The following is a 13,871-nucleotide window of genomic DNA, read 5'->3' as shown; positions in this document are numbered from 1 at the left end:
TAGAGGCGGTGGCTCAGGGGTAGAGTGGCTGGATGGTAAACGCAAGGTTGCCAGTTGGAACCCGGGCTCCCCCAGAGTTAGTGTTGAAGTGTCCTTGAGCAAGACACTGAAGTGTCAAGCCAAAATGGGTTAATGACACCAGTCCTAGTTGAGAATTATGCATTGAGTGGGTTTTTTCTTTGGCATTTATCACCGAACCCACCGTTCAGCAGCCTCCTCCAACAAAGTGAGAAGTGCTTGGGCTGAAAGAAGCTGATCACATGACTTGTATTAAATGGTAAATGGTGCATGTATATAGTGCCTTTATCCAAAGAGCTTCACATACATTGTGCATTACATTCACCCATTCACACACACATTCACACACCGATGGCGGAGGAGGAAACCATGCAAGGATGAAGGAACCCAACCAGCACATCAGGAGGAATTAGGGGTTCAGAGTCTTGCTCAAGGACACATCGACACTAACTACAGTGTTCGAACTGGGAACCTTGCGGTTACCATCCGGCCACTCTCTACCCCTGAGCCACCGCCGCCCCTGTGTTCACCCTCGCAGCTACTAGCATGTGGTCGAACACCACTGCGTAGATATCGCTCTGGATTCTCGGTGTGGAGCCTGCATTTCCAAGGGATGGATTACAAAAACATTCCCCCTGATCCTGTCCCACATGCAGGGCCCTGATTGGTGCCCTCACCACTTCGGCGGCAGGGAGATAATCCAATCACAATCCCAACGGGGCCAGGCTGATCTAGCCTGGAAAGCAGATATGCCAGGTCGACGTGCCCTTTGAGCTTAAAGCATGTTGATTTCCTCCTGCAGTTTTTCAACCCTTTTCATATCGAGGCCCATTCTTTTGTTCAGCATTTGAGCCACGGACCACCGTTTGATGACATTTAGACTTGCTGACCCAAATCTAAAGAATTATGTTATCGTTGGATATAATTTTGTCCACATTTCCATTCTCTAATTATGTAGAATTCTTGTAAATTATGTAATGCAGATGTTTAACAACAATTTAACTCTTGAGACCGTCCATTTGGTTTCATATGTACGCTCTCAAAAGTTAGAGAACTAATAAGGGTCCATTTGGTTACCATGTAACAATCGGCCTTTTCCACTGAAAGGATAATCATTGCTAAAGGAATAAAACAGCAGGATCGTCGGGTTAACTCTGTGGTATTTTATATAGAAGCCACGCAATGGTGTTGAGCAAACAGAATGGCAATCAATACATACACAGTTTACACAACAGAAAAGTCAAACACTACTCAAACCCCCTCCAAACCCAAATGAGTCCCAGCAACCCCTCAGGATCACAACATCATATATAAACAATAAACAAGTTCAAATAAACAAAATAGCAGTCGCGCGACTCGCGTCGGTCCTCCTCTCCGCATGCACGCGCACTATAGTCTCTTAAAGTTCCTATAATCCACACAGCATGAAGAGTCCGCTCCCGACGCCGTAGCGAGCGTTTGGGGTACCCCTTATTATAATCCAACAAGGACAATGTTTGGAATGATCTCACCAGAAGAGACGTCTGTCAGTCTCGGGTGCAGTTCCAAACGACCGTGATCCAACGACAGCAACGGGCTTGCGTGTTTCTGTTCCCGCTGGCTCCACTAAGTCAAACGTCCTTTATCTCGGCTGCAGATACTACACATTAACACTTTAGTGCAGTGATTTAAACGGTAGGCCTATCTGGCGCCACGGAGCTCCTCTCTGTCCTGTTCACCCAGGTACCTGGATTTGTTTGTTCCCCCCCCCTCCTGTGTCACTTCCTCTATTAATAAAGTTGGGTGACATTCAATCAGACCTGTTACCTCTCATGTGAGCTAGGAATGTTCATATGGACTTAAAAGCCGGTTCACAGTTTTCTACATGCCCCCATATCACACGTATATAAGGACATGCATAGATCAAGCAGATAATACAATATTATTATGTGCATAAATACAATTTCATTATGTGCAATTGTCACAGTCCCCCCCCCCCCCCCAGCTGGAAGCTAATTCTCAAGTCCTCCCAACGGAGGGCTTGAGGTTGACCACATAATAATGTATCTTCATCATTCTTTCCAAATTCACATTGGTAACCAATAGGCCCTATCCTGACTCATCACTAAAGCTGAACCTAACCGTAGTGGGGGCACTAGCTTGGACGAGTATATTTCAGATGTTGTGGAAAGTGGGTGCGTTCTCACCTAGACCAAACCGCCTGGCTGGAACTGGCCTGTTCCACCGGGCACTATCACATCTGGCTTCTCTAGTCCGAGAACCACTCCCCCTCCGTTGAACTTCTTTGACCATGGCCCACTTAGTATTGTAGTCAATAGTGACCAGCAGCATGGTTTTTCCTTTCCTTCCCCTCGAGCCCTGCCCCGTCGGGCCGATCCCAAGGGCTGCCTGGTCGACCTGAGTGGACCGTAACATGTGGGGCGGCTTGCAATCCACTGGCTTGCGTTGCTGACAACCATGACATCCCTCAACGTAGTCCCACACATCCCTGCGGACTGTCGGCCACCAGGCTACTTCAAAGACTCGAAGGAGAGTCTTTAGCCTCCCAGAATGACCACCCGCGGGGCGGCCATGGAAATGTCCCAGGAAACTGCGAACCAAGCTGTCAGGCACCACCACCTGGTATCTCCACCCAAAGGACTTGGTCGGCTGCCTTCGACATAGGACCCCCTGGATTTCCTCGTAGCCAGGGCGGCCTGGTCGATGGTCAGTCTGGTCCAGATCTTCAAGCAGACCCCTGACCTTGGGATCCGCACGTTGAGCCTTTACTAAGCCAACCTGAGTTACCTCCGATGGCCACATCTTGGACAGGCATTCCACCTCAGGAGGGGCATTCAGGCTTCGGGGTCCCGGAGTGACACCACCAGTGCCACTCGGCGATGGTAATTCCCCCTTCACCTGCTGCACAAGATTGACGTCGGCACACACCGCCTGGGCTCCTCTCCCTGTCGCTTTTTTGCGCCCTCTGTCACTGCATTGCCGTTTAGCCTTCTTCTCCAGGCTGGTGGACAGGCTATGGGAGACCAGATGATAGGGAATACTGGCGGGACAGCCGTGAGGATTAAGTGGAGTATGGGACCATGGCTGAGACACACTGGCTCTTTTCATTTCCGGCACCTCACTGTTCCCTTTCTCATCTAACCTCCTATAGCATTCAACCAGACCTTTCTGTAGTTGTTCCACTGAGGTTTTGATGAGAGTTTCCATCTCCACCATCTTGCGATCTATGAACCCTCTTAAGCACATTTCCCTATTAACAATACTCTCCATAGACATTTTAAATTCTCCCCGCACATCCTGCACCTGGGTTTCCAAAGCTTGCAACCCGCTCTTAATGCACGCCAGTTCTTGCTGCACTGGAACATTAGTGCCCCCACTTTGCTCCATGGTATTTCTGTTTTTTTCTCTCTCTTCTCAAAGTAAAAATTAGAGTTCGTTTTTACAGTGTACTATTTCCACTTTTTCTGTGAAATGTTTTTTTACAGTGTATTATTTGGGCTTCACTCGTTTTTCAACACATAACAATTTGGGCTTCCACTATACTACCTTTACACCCGCGGTCCCCGTATGGGCCACCACCTGTAACAATCGGCCTTTTCCACTGAAAGGATAATCATTGCTAAAGGAATAAAACAGCAGGATCGTCGGGTTAACTCTGTGGTATTTTATATAGAAGCCACGCAATGGTGTTGAGCAAACAGAATGGCAATCAATACATACACAGTTTACACAACAGAAAAGACAGAAGTCAAACACTACTCAAACCCCCTCCAAACCCAAATGAGTCCCAGCAACCCCTCAGGATCACAACATCATATATAAACAATAAACAAGTTCAAATAAACAAAATAGCAGTCGCGCGACTCGCGTCGGTCCTCCTCTCCGCATGCACGCGCACTATAGTCTCTTAAAGTTCCTATAATCCACACAGCATGAAGAGTCCGCTCCCGACGCCGTAGCGAGCGTTTGGGGTACCCCTTATTATAATCCAACAAGGACAATGTTTGGAATGATCTCACCAGAAGAGACGTCTGTCAGTCTCGGGTGCAGTTCCAAACGACCGTGATCCAACGACAGCAACGGGCTTGCGTGTTTCTGTTCCCGCTGGCTCCACTAAGTCAAACGTCCTTTATCTCGGCTGCAGATACTACACATTAACACTTTAGTGCAGTGATTTAAACGGTAGGCCTATCTGGCGCCACGGAGCTCCTCTCTGTCCTGTTCACCCAGGTACCTGGATTTGTTTGTTCCCCCCCCCTCCTGTGTCACTTCCTCTATTAATAAAGTTGGGTGACATTCAATCAGACCTGTTACCTCTCATGTGAGCTAGGAATGTTCATATGGACTTAAAAGCCGGTTCACAGTTTTCTACATGCCCCCATATCACACGTATATAAGGACATGCATAGATCAAGCAGATAATACAATATTATTATGTGCATAAATACAATTTCATTATGTGCAATTGTCACAACCACTCTCCATCATTTAACCGGGTGGACCACCCGGAACCCCCTCAAGGACCACAAACACACACAGGGCAGCAAACCGAGGCGTTGACGTGTCAGGGCTGCCCCCTGCTGCCTGTGTGGGTCATAGCAGCATGCTGTGAGGCCTTTTGACACAATTCTATTCAAAGGGCTTTATTGGCATGAGAAAACATACGTTTACATTGCCAAAGCAGAAAGAACAATACAACAATACAGCAATACAATCAAAACAAAAATTATGTACATTTGAAGGTCAGAATCTACAATAGATCAAATTCTTGACACAGTGACTCCTACGCATGATGAGTCATGATCCAATAATGCAGAGTCATCAGTGGGAACGAGAAAACACAGTGTGTGCACTACTATGGCCTGACATTCTCCCGTGCATTATGACAGGATGAAGGCACATGGCATTTATCACACTCACAATATAACCCATTCTGAACCTTTTGGTGTTTAAAGCATTATGTTATACTTTAGCTGTTGAAAAATAGCTACGTTTACTTCTGGTACTTCAAGTACATTTTTGATTCCAATGCACATGTTGTGTTCCGGACTTTTAATTGTAACCCAGTACTCCTAGTATTGCAGTATTGATATTACTTAATTAAACAAAAAAGTGAGTACCCTGTTTAAAACGAGATGCATGTAAATGCCTGACCCTGAGAACAGGCCTGCTGTGTCGTGTCCTGAGTCACTGCAGCTGATTGTGTCCTGGTTTCACAGTAGAACCGTGATAAAGGCAGGAGAAAAACACACCAAATCATGCCATGAATTGAACACGTCGTACACCTGCTCCACAATGGCACAGGGCTATATCTTGCGCCACCCTTATCCCTAAACCTTTTAGCCATGTTTGCAACTATTTATTTTTTTAACTTTAAAGATTGTTCGAATACCTGATCCACAAGCTCACAGCGTGTCAATGTAGATCGACTATTTTTAACTATTTTAAAATGTTTTTCAAAATTGTAAAAAATGGCAAATAGGTTTAGAGATAAGGGGTGGCGCAAGATTAAGCTCACAGACTCACAGAGTCAACACGCCTTCATGACATATTACAGGAAGAAATATATTACACAACATTAGCCTCATCATACTGTAGCACAATGCCTACGTATTTATTTATTGTCAAATTGACATTTCTACCTGACTAGTGCCTATAAGAATCGGTTTCATTGTGCCTTAGACTAGTGTCTATATGTCCTCAGCCTATCAGAATCATCATGACCCATTTGGGGTTCACGGAACAAATGAATCCCTAACAAATCTAATAAAAAATAAAATAATTGTATACATTTTAAAACAACCTAACAAATCTAATAAAAAATAAGAAGTAAGTGTAAACAGCCGATCTACAAGCTACTGTACCAATCTACTAGTGAAAATGGCAGATCTACATGCGTGCAACGCGACGCTTCGCGCCACGGTGTGCACTTGTAATATCTGTTATTTTCACTAGTTTGGGTTCATAGATATCAGAGCCACGTGAGTCCCACAAGTCTGACATGGTACAGTGTGTGAACTACGCACCTGTTAATGTGTCACGACCAATCAAATGATGCCAGCGGTGAAAACACCCTCGTTTGGAGCACATAAAAAGTCAGACCCAGACAGTCAGCAACACACCACCCTTCAAGGAGACCCCGACCCGATCTCCACGGACACACACCCTTCTAGAAGACCCCGACCACCAATCTCCACAGAGACCACCTCTCAGGCTGGAATGCCGCTGAGTCCTCAACTCCTGTGCTTGCTGGGCCTCATCGCACTAGGTAATAGAATTGTTATTTTATTGTTTTATAAGTATGCTTCCATAATATGGTTTTAAAGACCCCCGTTTGATAGACATTAGCCCACAGACCCCCACTTCACACAAGCCTTTTGTCTCTGAATGCAATCATTGTAAAGTGTTAATTTAACTCTGATACACTCAAAGTCACAGAACTATAAGGGTCCATTTGGTTCCTAACTTCCTAACTATAAATCATTTAGCTATGGACCCCCTGGAATGCCCTCGAGGACCCCCAGGGGTCCCCAGACCCCACTTTGAGAACCACATGGTTCTATATAAGGTCATATGGTTGCAGCTTTATGTTTAACCTCTTGTACATACCTGTTGATTTAGTGTATATTTATAGATATCTTAGAGATTGTCTTTTGATGTTTTCTTTTCAGTTTTTCTTTTCTCCAACAAAGAGACTATGGAACTGGCACTAAATTAGCATTTCTACAAGCTCACAACGTCTTGCAATATGAGCTGGTAGATATTTTGGTGTAGAGACCCCTGTGGTTCTTTATAGAACCATTAAAATGTTCTTTAAAGAACTTTGGTCTGATCATTTTTATTTCTGGAAACAAAAACAACTTATTGTATGGCTTCACTCTTTTTGTGTGTGTGTGTGTGTGTGTGTGTGTGTGTGTGTGTGTGTGTGTGTGTGTGTGTGTGTGTGTGTGTGTGTGTGTGTGTGTGTGTGTGTGTGTGTGTGTGTGTGTGTGTGTGTGTGTGTGTGTGTGTGTGTGTGTGTGTGTGTGTGTGTGTGTGTGTGTGTGTGTGTGTGTGTGTACTAGGCACTGTGCACGCCAGTCCCTCTGCTGAGCTGAAGCTGGAGCGTGGGAGCTGTCCCATGTTCTGGTTCAGCTTCAACGGTCGCTGCTTCACTTACGTACCCACACCGCTGAGCTGGAACGACGCAGAGAAGAACTGCCAGTCTCAAGATGCCCACCTGGCGTCCATCCACAGCGAGGATGAGAACACCTTTGTCCGTACGCTGATCCAGCACTATGACCCACCGCATCAACCCACCCATATTGGACTGCATGACCTCTTCTTCGAGGGTGGGTGGTCGTGGTCTGACGGCTCCCGTGCCAGCTACACCAAGTGGGGTAGTGGTCAGCCAAATGATGGTGCAAATGCAAACTGTGGGGTAACATATGGTGTAAATCTATGGTATGACGTTCATTGTTATGTTAAATGGCCTTCTGTGTGTGTGTGTACTTCGTACAGAAACATCTTGTTGAGTGGAATGTTTGATTCAACTCTCACTGACTTGTACAGTTGTACTGAGTCTCCACAATAAAAGAGCATGAAATTAATATAATCCATGTGTTTACTGGTGCCGTCATTTCAGAGTGTCTCCGTTGTAAAGCACAGATAATTATTTATTGGTATCACAATGACAACTCATTCTTCTTGTATTATAAAACACTATGAAATTTGTACATTATATTACACATTACATAAATAAATACAAATATGTTTTCCCGACATAATGCATTTCCTTTTTTGGGGGGAGGATGACAGTGAAGTGACAATTTAAAGACCTTTACGACCTTTTCAATACCTAAATTAACCACATCAAAGGTTATCAACAAGCTGTACTGTAACAACTTGGTAAACATGAATTGTGAAATCACAAAGAGGCAAACATTGTGAAAATCTAAGCTCTGTGCTCATCGGGGGGGGGGGGGGTGTATAGTGGTGTGGTTTGTACGGGAGGGACTGATAGACCGACAACGACCTCAGCTGCTCTCTGTAAAAATATATGATTTACAAAAGATTGTGCGTGCAGACTTTCCACCTCGGAGGAAACATTGGAGGATTGGTAGCCCCTTACCCCTGTGCATGCACATTTTGCACATGCACACACACACACACACACACACCTCGACTGGATTGAACTTTAATTCAATCACCTTAATGGCAGAGATGGATTTCTATTATGGCTCAGGAGGTACAGTAGGTCGTCCAATGATACCTGGGTCGGCGGTTTGAATCCCGGCTCCTCCTGTCCTCATGTCGAAGTGTCCTTGGGCAAGACACTGAACCCTACATTGCCTCCAAAGAGTCGGTCAGTGTGAGCTCGCCACCATCGGTGTGAGCTCGCCACATGTGTGAAGTGAGGACGCTGGCGTCGACTGTTCGCCGCTTCACCTCCCAATGTATGAATGAATGAACCATTGTAAAGCGCCTTTGAGCACTTGGAAAAGTGCTATAAAAATGCAATTCATTCATTATTATACTCAACTGTGTGTGTGTGTGTGTGTGTGTGTGTGTGTGTGTGTGTGTGTGTCAGTCTGCGGCCTCTAGACGTAGAGTTCATGAGGCGTCTCAGTAAGGTGGTGAACATCGTTCCTGTCATCGCTAAGGCTGACACTCTGACCCTGGAGGAGAGAGACTTCTTTAAGAAGAAGGTACGCACGCACACACACTCACACTCTCGCACTCACACACACACACACACACACACACACACACACACACACACACACACACACACATTTCATTTGAGTCCACAATTATAAAATACATTATCAAGGGCACAAATATTTCCAGTTGCTTCTGATATCCCACGCACTCAAAACATCATGTGTCTCAGTGCTTGAGTCCAAACAAGCCCTAAATGTACAGAATATAGGCAACACATGAACTTATTCACAGCCAACGTGAACAACACACACACACACATACCGCCCCATACACACACATACACTGACTGACCCGGTTTGTGTGTGTGTGTGTGTGCGTGTGCGTGTGCGTGTGTCTGTGTGCGTATGTGTGTGCCAACAGATCAGGGAGGAGCTGCGCTCCAACGGCATCGACGTGTACCCCCAGAAGGAGTTTGACGAAGACGCAGAAGACAGGATGATCAACGACAAGATCAGGGTGAGGACATCAGGAGCTGAATGAACACTGTGGGCGGATTCACACCTAGTCAATGAACACTGTGGGCGGATTCACACCTAGTCAATGATCACTGTGGGTGGATTCACACCTAGTCAATGATCTATGTGGGCGGATTCACACCTAGTCAATGTTCACTGTGGGCGGATTCACACCTAGTCAATGTTCACTGTGGGCGGATTCACACCTAGTCAATGAACACTGTGGGCGGATTCACACCTAGTCAATGTTCACTGTGGGCGGATTCACACCTAGTCAATGTTCACTGTGGGTGGATTCACACCTAGTCAATGAACACTGTGGGCGGATTCACACCTAGTCAATGATCTCTGTGGGTGGATTCACACCTAGTCAATGGGTGGATTCACACCTAGTCAATGATCTATGTGGGCGGATTCACACCTAGTCAATGATCACTGTGGGTGGATTCACACCTAGTCAATGATCTCTGTGGGTGGATTCACACCTAGTCAATGATCTCTGTGGGTGGATTCACACCTAGTCAATGATCTCTGTGGGTGGATTCACACCTAGTCAATGATCTCTGTGGGTGGATTCACACCTAGTCAATGATCACTGTGGGTGGATTCACACCTAGTCAATGATCTCTGTGGGTGGATTCACACCTAGTCAATGATCTCTGTGGCTGCATTCACACCTAGTCAATGATCTCTGTGGGTGGATTCACACCTAGTCAATGATCTCTGTGGGTGGATGCACACCTAGTCCTGTTGATTCAAACTTCTCCTTTCCACCGGTTGGTTCCCAATGGGAACCGGTTCAGTCCTTTTTGGTTCTTAGTCCATGAGCCAGAGCTCCAAACTGGTTCTTAGTCCATGAGCCAGAGTTCCTAAATTGGTGGGGAAAGCTAGACCTATATTAAATTGTGTTTAGGATCAATACAAGTAAATTAATACATGATAACCCTTCCACAGTAGTAGCTTTTTCATATTTTCGTTTATTTTGCATATTTTCCTACATAATGCCTCATTTGCATATTTAGAAATGTAAAATGTGTAATACAAATCATTGTTTTCGGGTAACTACTCAATTGGGGAAGTTTCATGGTGATAACGATCTAATATAGGTATGGCTTTGCCCACTCAATTCATAATTAACGTTCCGATTTTGGAGCTCTGGCTCATGGACTAAGAACCCAAAAGAACTGAACCGGTTCCCATTGGGAACCAACCGGTGGAAAAGGGGCCCCTGAGTCCCGTTGATTCAAACTGTTCCCCAATACGATTGTCTTGTCCGCCCCGCTGGCCATGATCCACATTGGCCTTGATTCTTCCGCACCCGAGTACACTTCATTCAACTGTAATGGTGGCTTTCACATCGCAGCGATCCGTATCCGATTATACATCAATCGGTCGGAATCGGACCGGGAGCAAAAAAACAAACAACAACTTAAAAAAAAATAAAAAATGCTACGACTACGGCTACGGCTCTCTGGAGTGAGTGTTTGAAATACAGTATAGTGGCCCTCTCCATAATTATATTGCTGGTATATAATGTGCATATTGAATGTGTGCAGGAGATGATTCCGTTCGCGGTGGTGGGCAGTGACCAGGAGTACCAGGTGAACGGCAGGAGACTGCTGGGGAGGAAGACCAAGTGGGGGACCATAGAAGGTGATAATGACCTCACTTCCTGTTCTCTACCGTGGCCGAACAGCACTAAGGCTTGTTTACATCAGGCTCCTCCATTTTCAATGAACCCATTCTGACCTGAGATCAGATTCTAAAAATGTCTTCTACATCCTGACAGTTTTCATTCTGACCTGAGATCAGATTCTAAAAATGTCTTCTACATCCTGACAGTTTTCTGAAAAAGCTATTTTTCTATGTCAGTCGTTCTTTGATTTTTCAAAAATAGCAGACCTACAAGCTCGTAGCGCGCCACTCGGTGGCGCGCTATGAGCTTGTAGATCTGCTATTTTTAAATAGCTAAAGCATATCGTAATGCTAACACCAAAAGGGGTTCCCGCCTAAAATGGGTTAATAAAGACATAGACATCTACAGGTCATCTAAACAGTCTTCACACTCTAACCTTTGGCATGTGCCTCTCTCCTCTCCCTCTCTCCTTCTGATTTGAAAACTTGAAACGGGACATTCCGTATAGTTAATACCGATACTTTTGTACTTTGACTCAAGTACATCTTGAATTCTGGACTTGTAACAGAGTAGCTCTATATTGCAGTATCGATACTGCAATATAGAAATTGATACTTGAGTAAAACATTTGACTACTTGTTATTTCCACCACCGCTGTGAACAGAGTGGAGAGCCGTTCTCTCAGAGCCACCGTCAGGGCGATGTCTCCACCTAGTGGCTTCGGGGAGAATTCAACATTCTGTGACAATACCTGTAGTATGCAGTGCAAATACTGTAGGATTTCTGACTCCATGATTGTGTCTGCTTACACATACAATAGGGGTGGGAAATAAAATGGTTTCTTGGCGTAATCAATTAATGACTATTAATGTCAATCGATTCACAAATATATTCCTTTATTATTTAAAGAATGATTTTTTTTTACTTGTTTGTCTGTCTTTGCTTTTTCTACAATAATTGCAGAAAAAGCAATTGGAAGGTTATATTGTTGATGTCAAATATATAACCTTCCAATTGACAGGGACAGTGTTTGTATCATCAATTCAAGATTATGGAAGTAAATTAATGTGTTTTCACTACGGAACTGTTAATTAGTCACACAGTGAGGGGAAATAAATCATGCATTGGCATCGTGATGCATCAGTAATGGCAGTTAACCGAGTTGTCTCTCTGTCTCCCCCTATCTGCAGTTGAGAACATCGCTCACTGTGAGTTTGCCTACTTGAGGGATCTGCTGATCAGGTGAGATGTGTGTGTGTGTGTGTGTGTGTGTGTGCATCTCTGACACTTCATTTTCATTTCAGAGTTAGTGTCGAAGTGTCCTTGAGCAAGACACTGAACCCCTAATTGCTCCCGATGTGCAGGTTGGTGCCTTGCATGGTTTCCTCCGGCATCGGTGTATGGATGTGTGTGTGAATGGGGTGAATGTAATGCACAATCTGTGTAAAGTGCCTTGGATAAAGGCGCTATATAAATGCACCATTTACCATTTTGATGTCGGTCAGAAACTGCGTTAACGTATTTTTTTTAATTAAATAACCCATTCTGACCTGAGATCAGATTCATACGACGTTTCCACTGGACACACACTGGTCTGATTAACCCATTCTGACCTGAGATCAGATTCTAAAAATGTCAGTCGTTCTTCGATCTTTCAAAAATAGCAGACCTACGAGCTTGTAGATCTGCTATTTTTCAATAGCTAAAGCATAACATGATGCTAACACCAAAATGGGTTCCCGTTCAGAATGGGTTAAATAAACACCCTACTCGGCCCAGGCCGTAGCGTAACGGTCTGGGCACCGGACTGGTAATCCAGTCGCAGTGTGCCGCGGGTTCGACTCCCGGACCCGACACGGTCTTTACTGCATGTCATCCCCCCATCTCTCTCCCGTTTCCTGTCAGCCTACTGTCTGTCCCTTCAAAAATCAATAAAAGGCATAAGCCGCAAAAAAATATCTTAAAAAAATAAACACCCTACTCTACAGCAGGGGTGCCCACACTGTTTTGACTTGAGAGCTACTTTCAAAATTAGCGTTTGAGCTGACAGGCCCTTTTGATGTCAATAAAAAAAAGATATGTTTAAATTAAATATTTATTTAGCCTTGGTGATCTACTGGTAGATTGTGACCTACCTGTTTGTCACCCCTGCACTACAGCGTCACACAAAAGCATAAAACGTAGCAGATCTACAAGCTCGAAGCGTGTCGCAATGCGACGCGCTTCGAGCTTATAGATCTGCTTTGCATCTGCTTTTGATGCTTTTGAATTTGAATCATGTTTACTGTGTGCGTTGTGCTTAACGCGCGTGTGTGTGTGTGTGTGTGTGCGTGTCAGGTCCCACATGCAGAACATCAAGGACATCACCAGCAGCATCCACTATGAAATGTACCGCGTCAGACGCCTCAACGAGAACAACACGCACGCCAACGGAGTCGCAGAGCACCACCTGGTGGCCGCGCACGAGATGTAGACTCCACCTCCTCCACCCAGCACTCCACCTCTCCCCTCCATCTCCTCCTCCTCCCCATTCACCACGCCCCTCATGCCCAGCCTTCAGGGTGGAGTGTCCAGGATGGATGGGTGGGTGCTCTGACGTGCCTCCCTGCCTGCACCCACCCAGGAGGAGGAGGAGCTCTGGTTTGAGAGACTTTTCAGTGACTCCATGGACCACTAAAACGCCAAACGCATCGAGTGCCTTTTTCACGACATAACGGACGACAATCCCACAGCGGAGGATCGCTCAGGCCGCCGACGTCCTTTTTCCCCGCCGCTACGTTTTAACGCTTTAACGTTTGTGCCGCGTCGCACGTGACCGCTGTGGTCCGCGTGCTGAAAACAGGCAAGCTACAAGCTCCCGGAGGAGGCGTGACGTGACGTGACGGACGTTCACCTTTTATGAAAGCCAGAGCGACTTTACGAGCGAACAGAGCGCGTGAGCAGCTTGTACGACATGGCCTGTGTTCGCCGTTTGACGCGGTCATGCCACAAAGCGTGAACGGTTCTTAAAACGTCGTCGCAGATCTTTGGTCATGAACGTGCTGAAAATAGCAGAGCCA

General features: G+C 45.6%; 2 protein-coding genes across 2 annotated transcripts in view; both read left to right on the top strand.

Moving 5' to 3' along the window:
* The window catches only part of LOC310868875 (septin-9-like), a 199,152-nt gene extending 185,519 nt beyond the window's left edge, over nt 1–13,633 (top strand). The window contains exons 9-13 of the mRNA XM_083779355.1: nt 8,588–8,705; nt 9,082–9,177; nt 10,733–10,829; nt 12,003–12,054; nt 13,150–13,633. Coding sequence (XP_083635481.1) covers nt 8,588–8,705; nt 9,082–9,177; nt 10,733–10,829; nt 12,003–12,054; nt 13,150–13,285 — 499 coding nt within the window. The 3' untranslated portion in view covers nt 13,286–13,633. The remainder of the gene's footprint in view (nt 1–8,587; nt 8,706–9,081; nt 9,178–10,732; nt 10,830–12,002; nt 12,055–13,149) is intronic.
* Nucleotides 6,073–7,669, top strand: LOC310869571 (galactose-specific lectin nattectin-like; the record flags this gene model as incomplete). The annotated part of the gene is made up of 3 exons (XM_083780383.1): nt 6,073–6,286; nt 7,083–7,438; nt 7,643–7,669. 3 exons carry the CDS (start codon nt 6,073–6,075, stop codon nt 7,667–7,669), a joined length of 597 nt encoding a protein of 198 aa, XP_083636509.1.
* Nucleotides 13,634–13,871: the final 238 nt, after the last annotated feature.

The sequence above is a fragment of the Protomyctophum parallelum genome, assembly GCF_964188405.1.
Source record: "Protomyctophum parallelum genome assembly, chromosome: 13".
NCBI lineage: Eukaryota > Metazoa > Chordata > Actinopteri > Myctophiformes > Myctophidae > Protomyctophum > Protomyctophum parallelum.
This window is presented reverse-complemented; position numbering and strand designations above follow the sequence as displayed.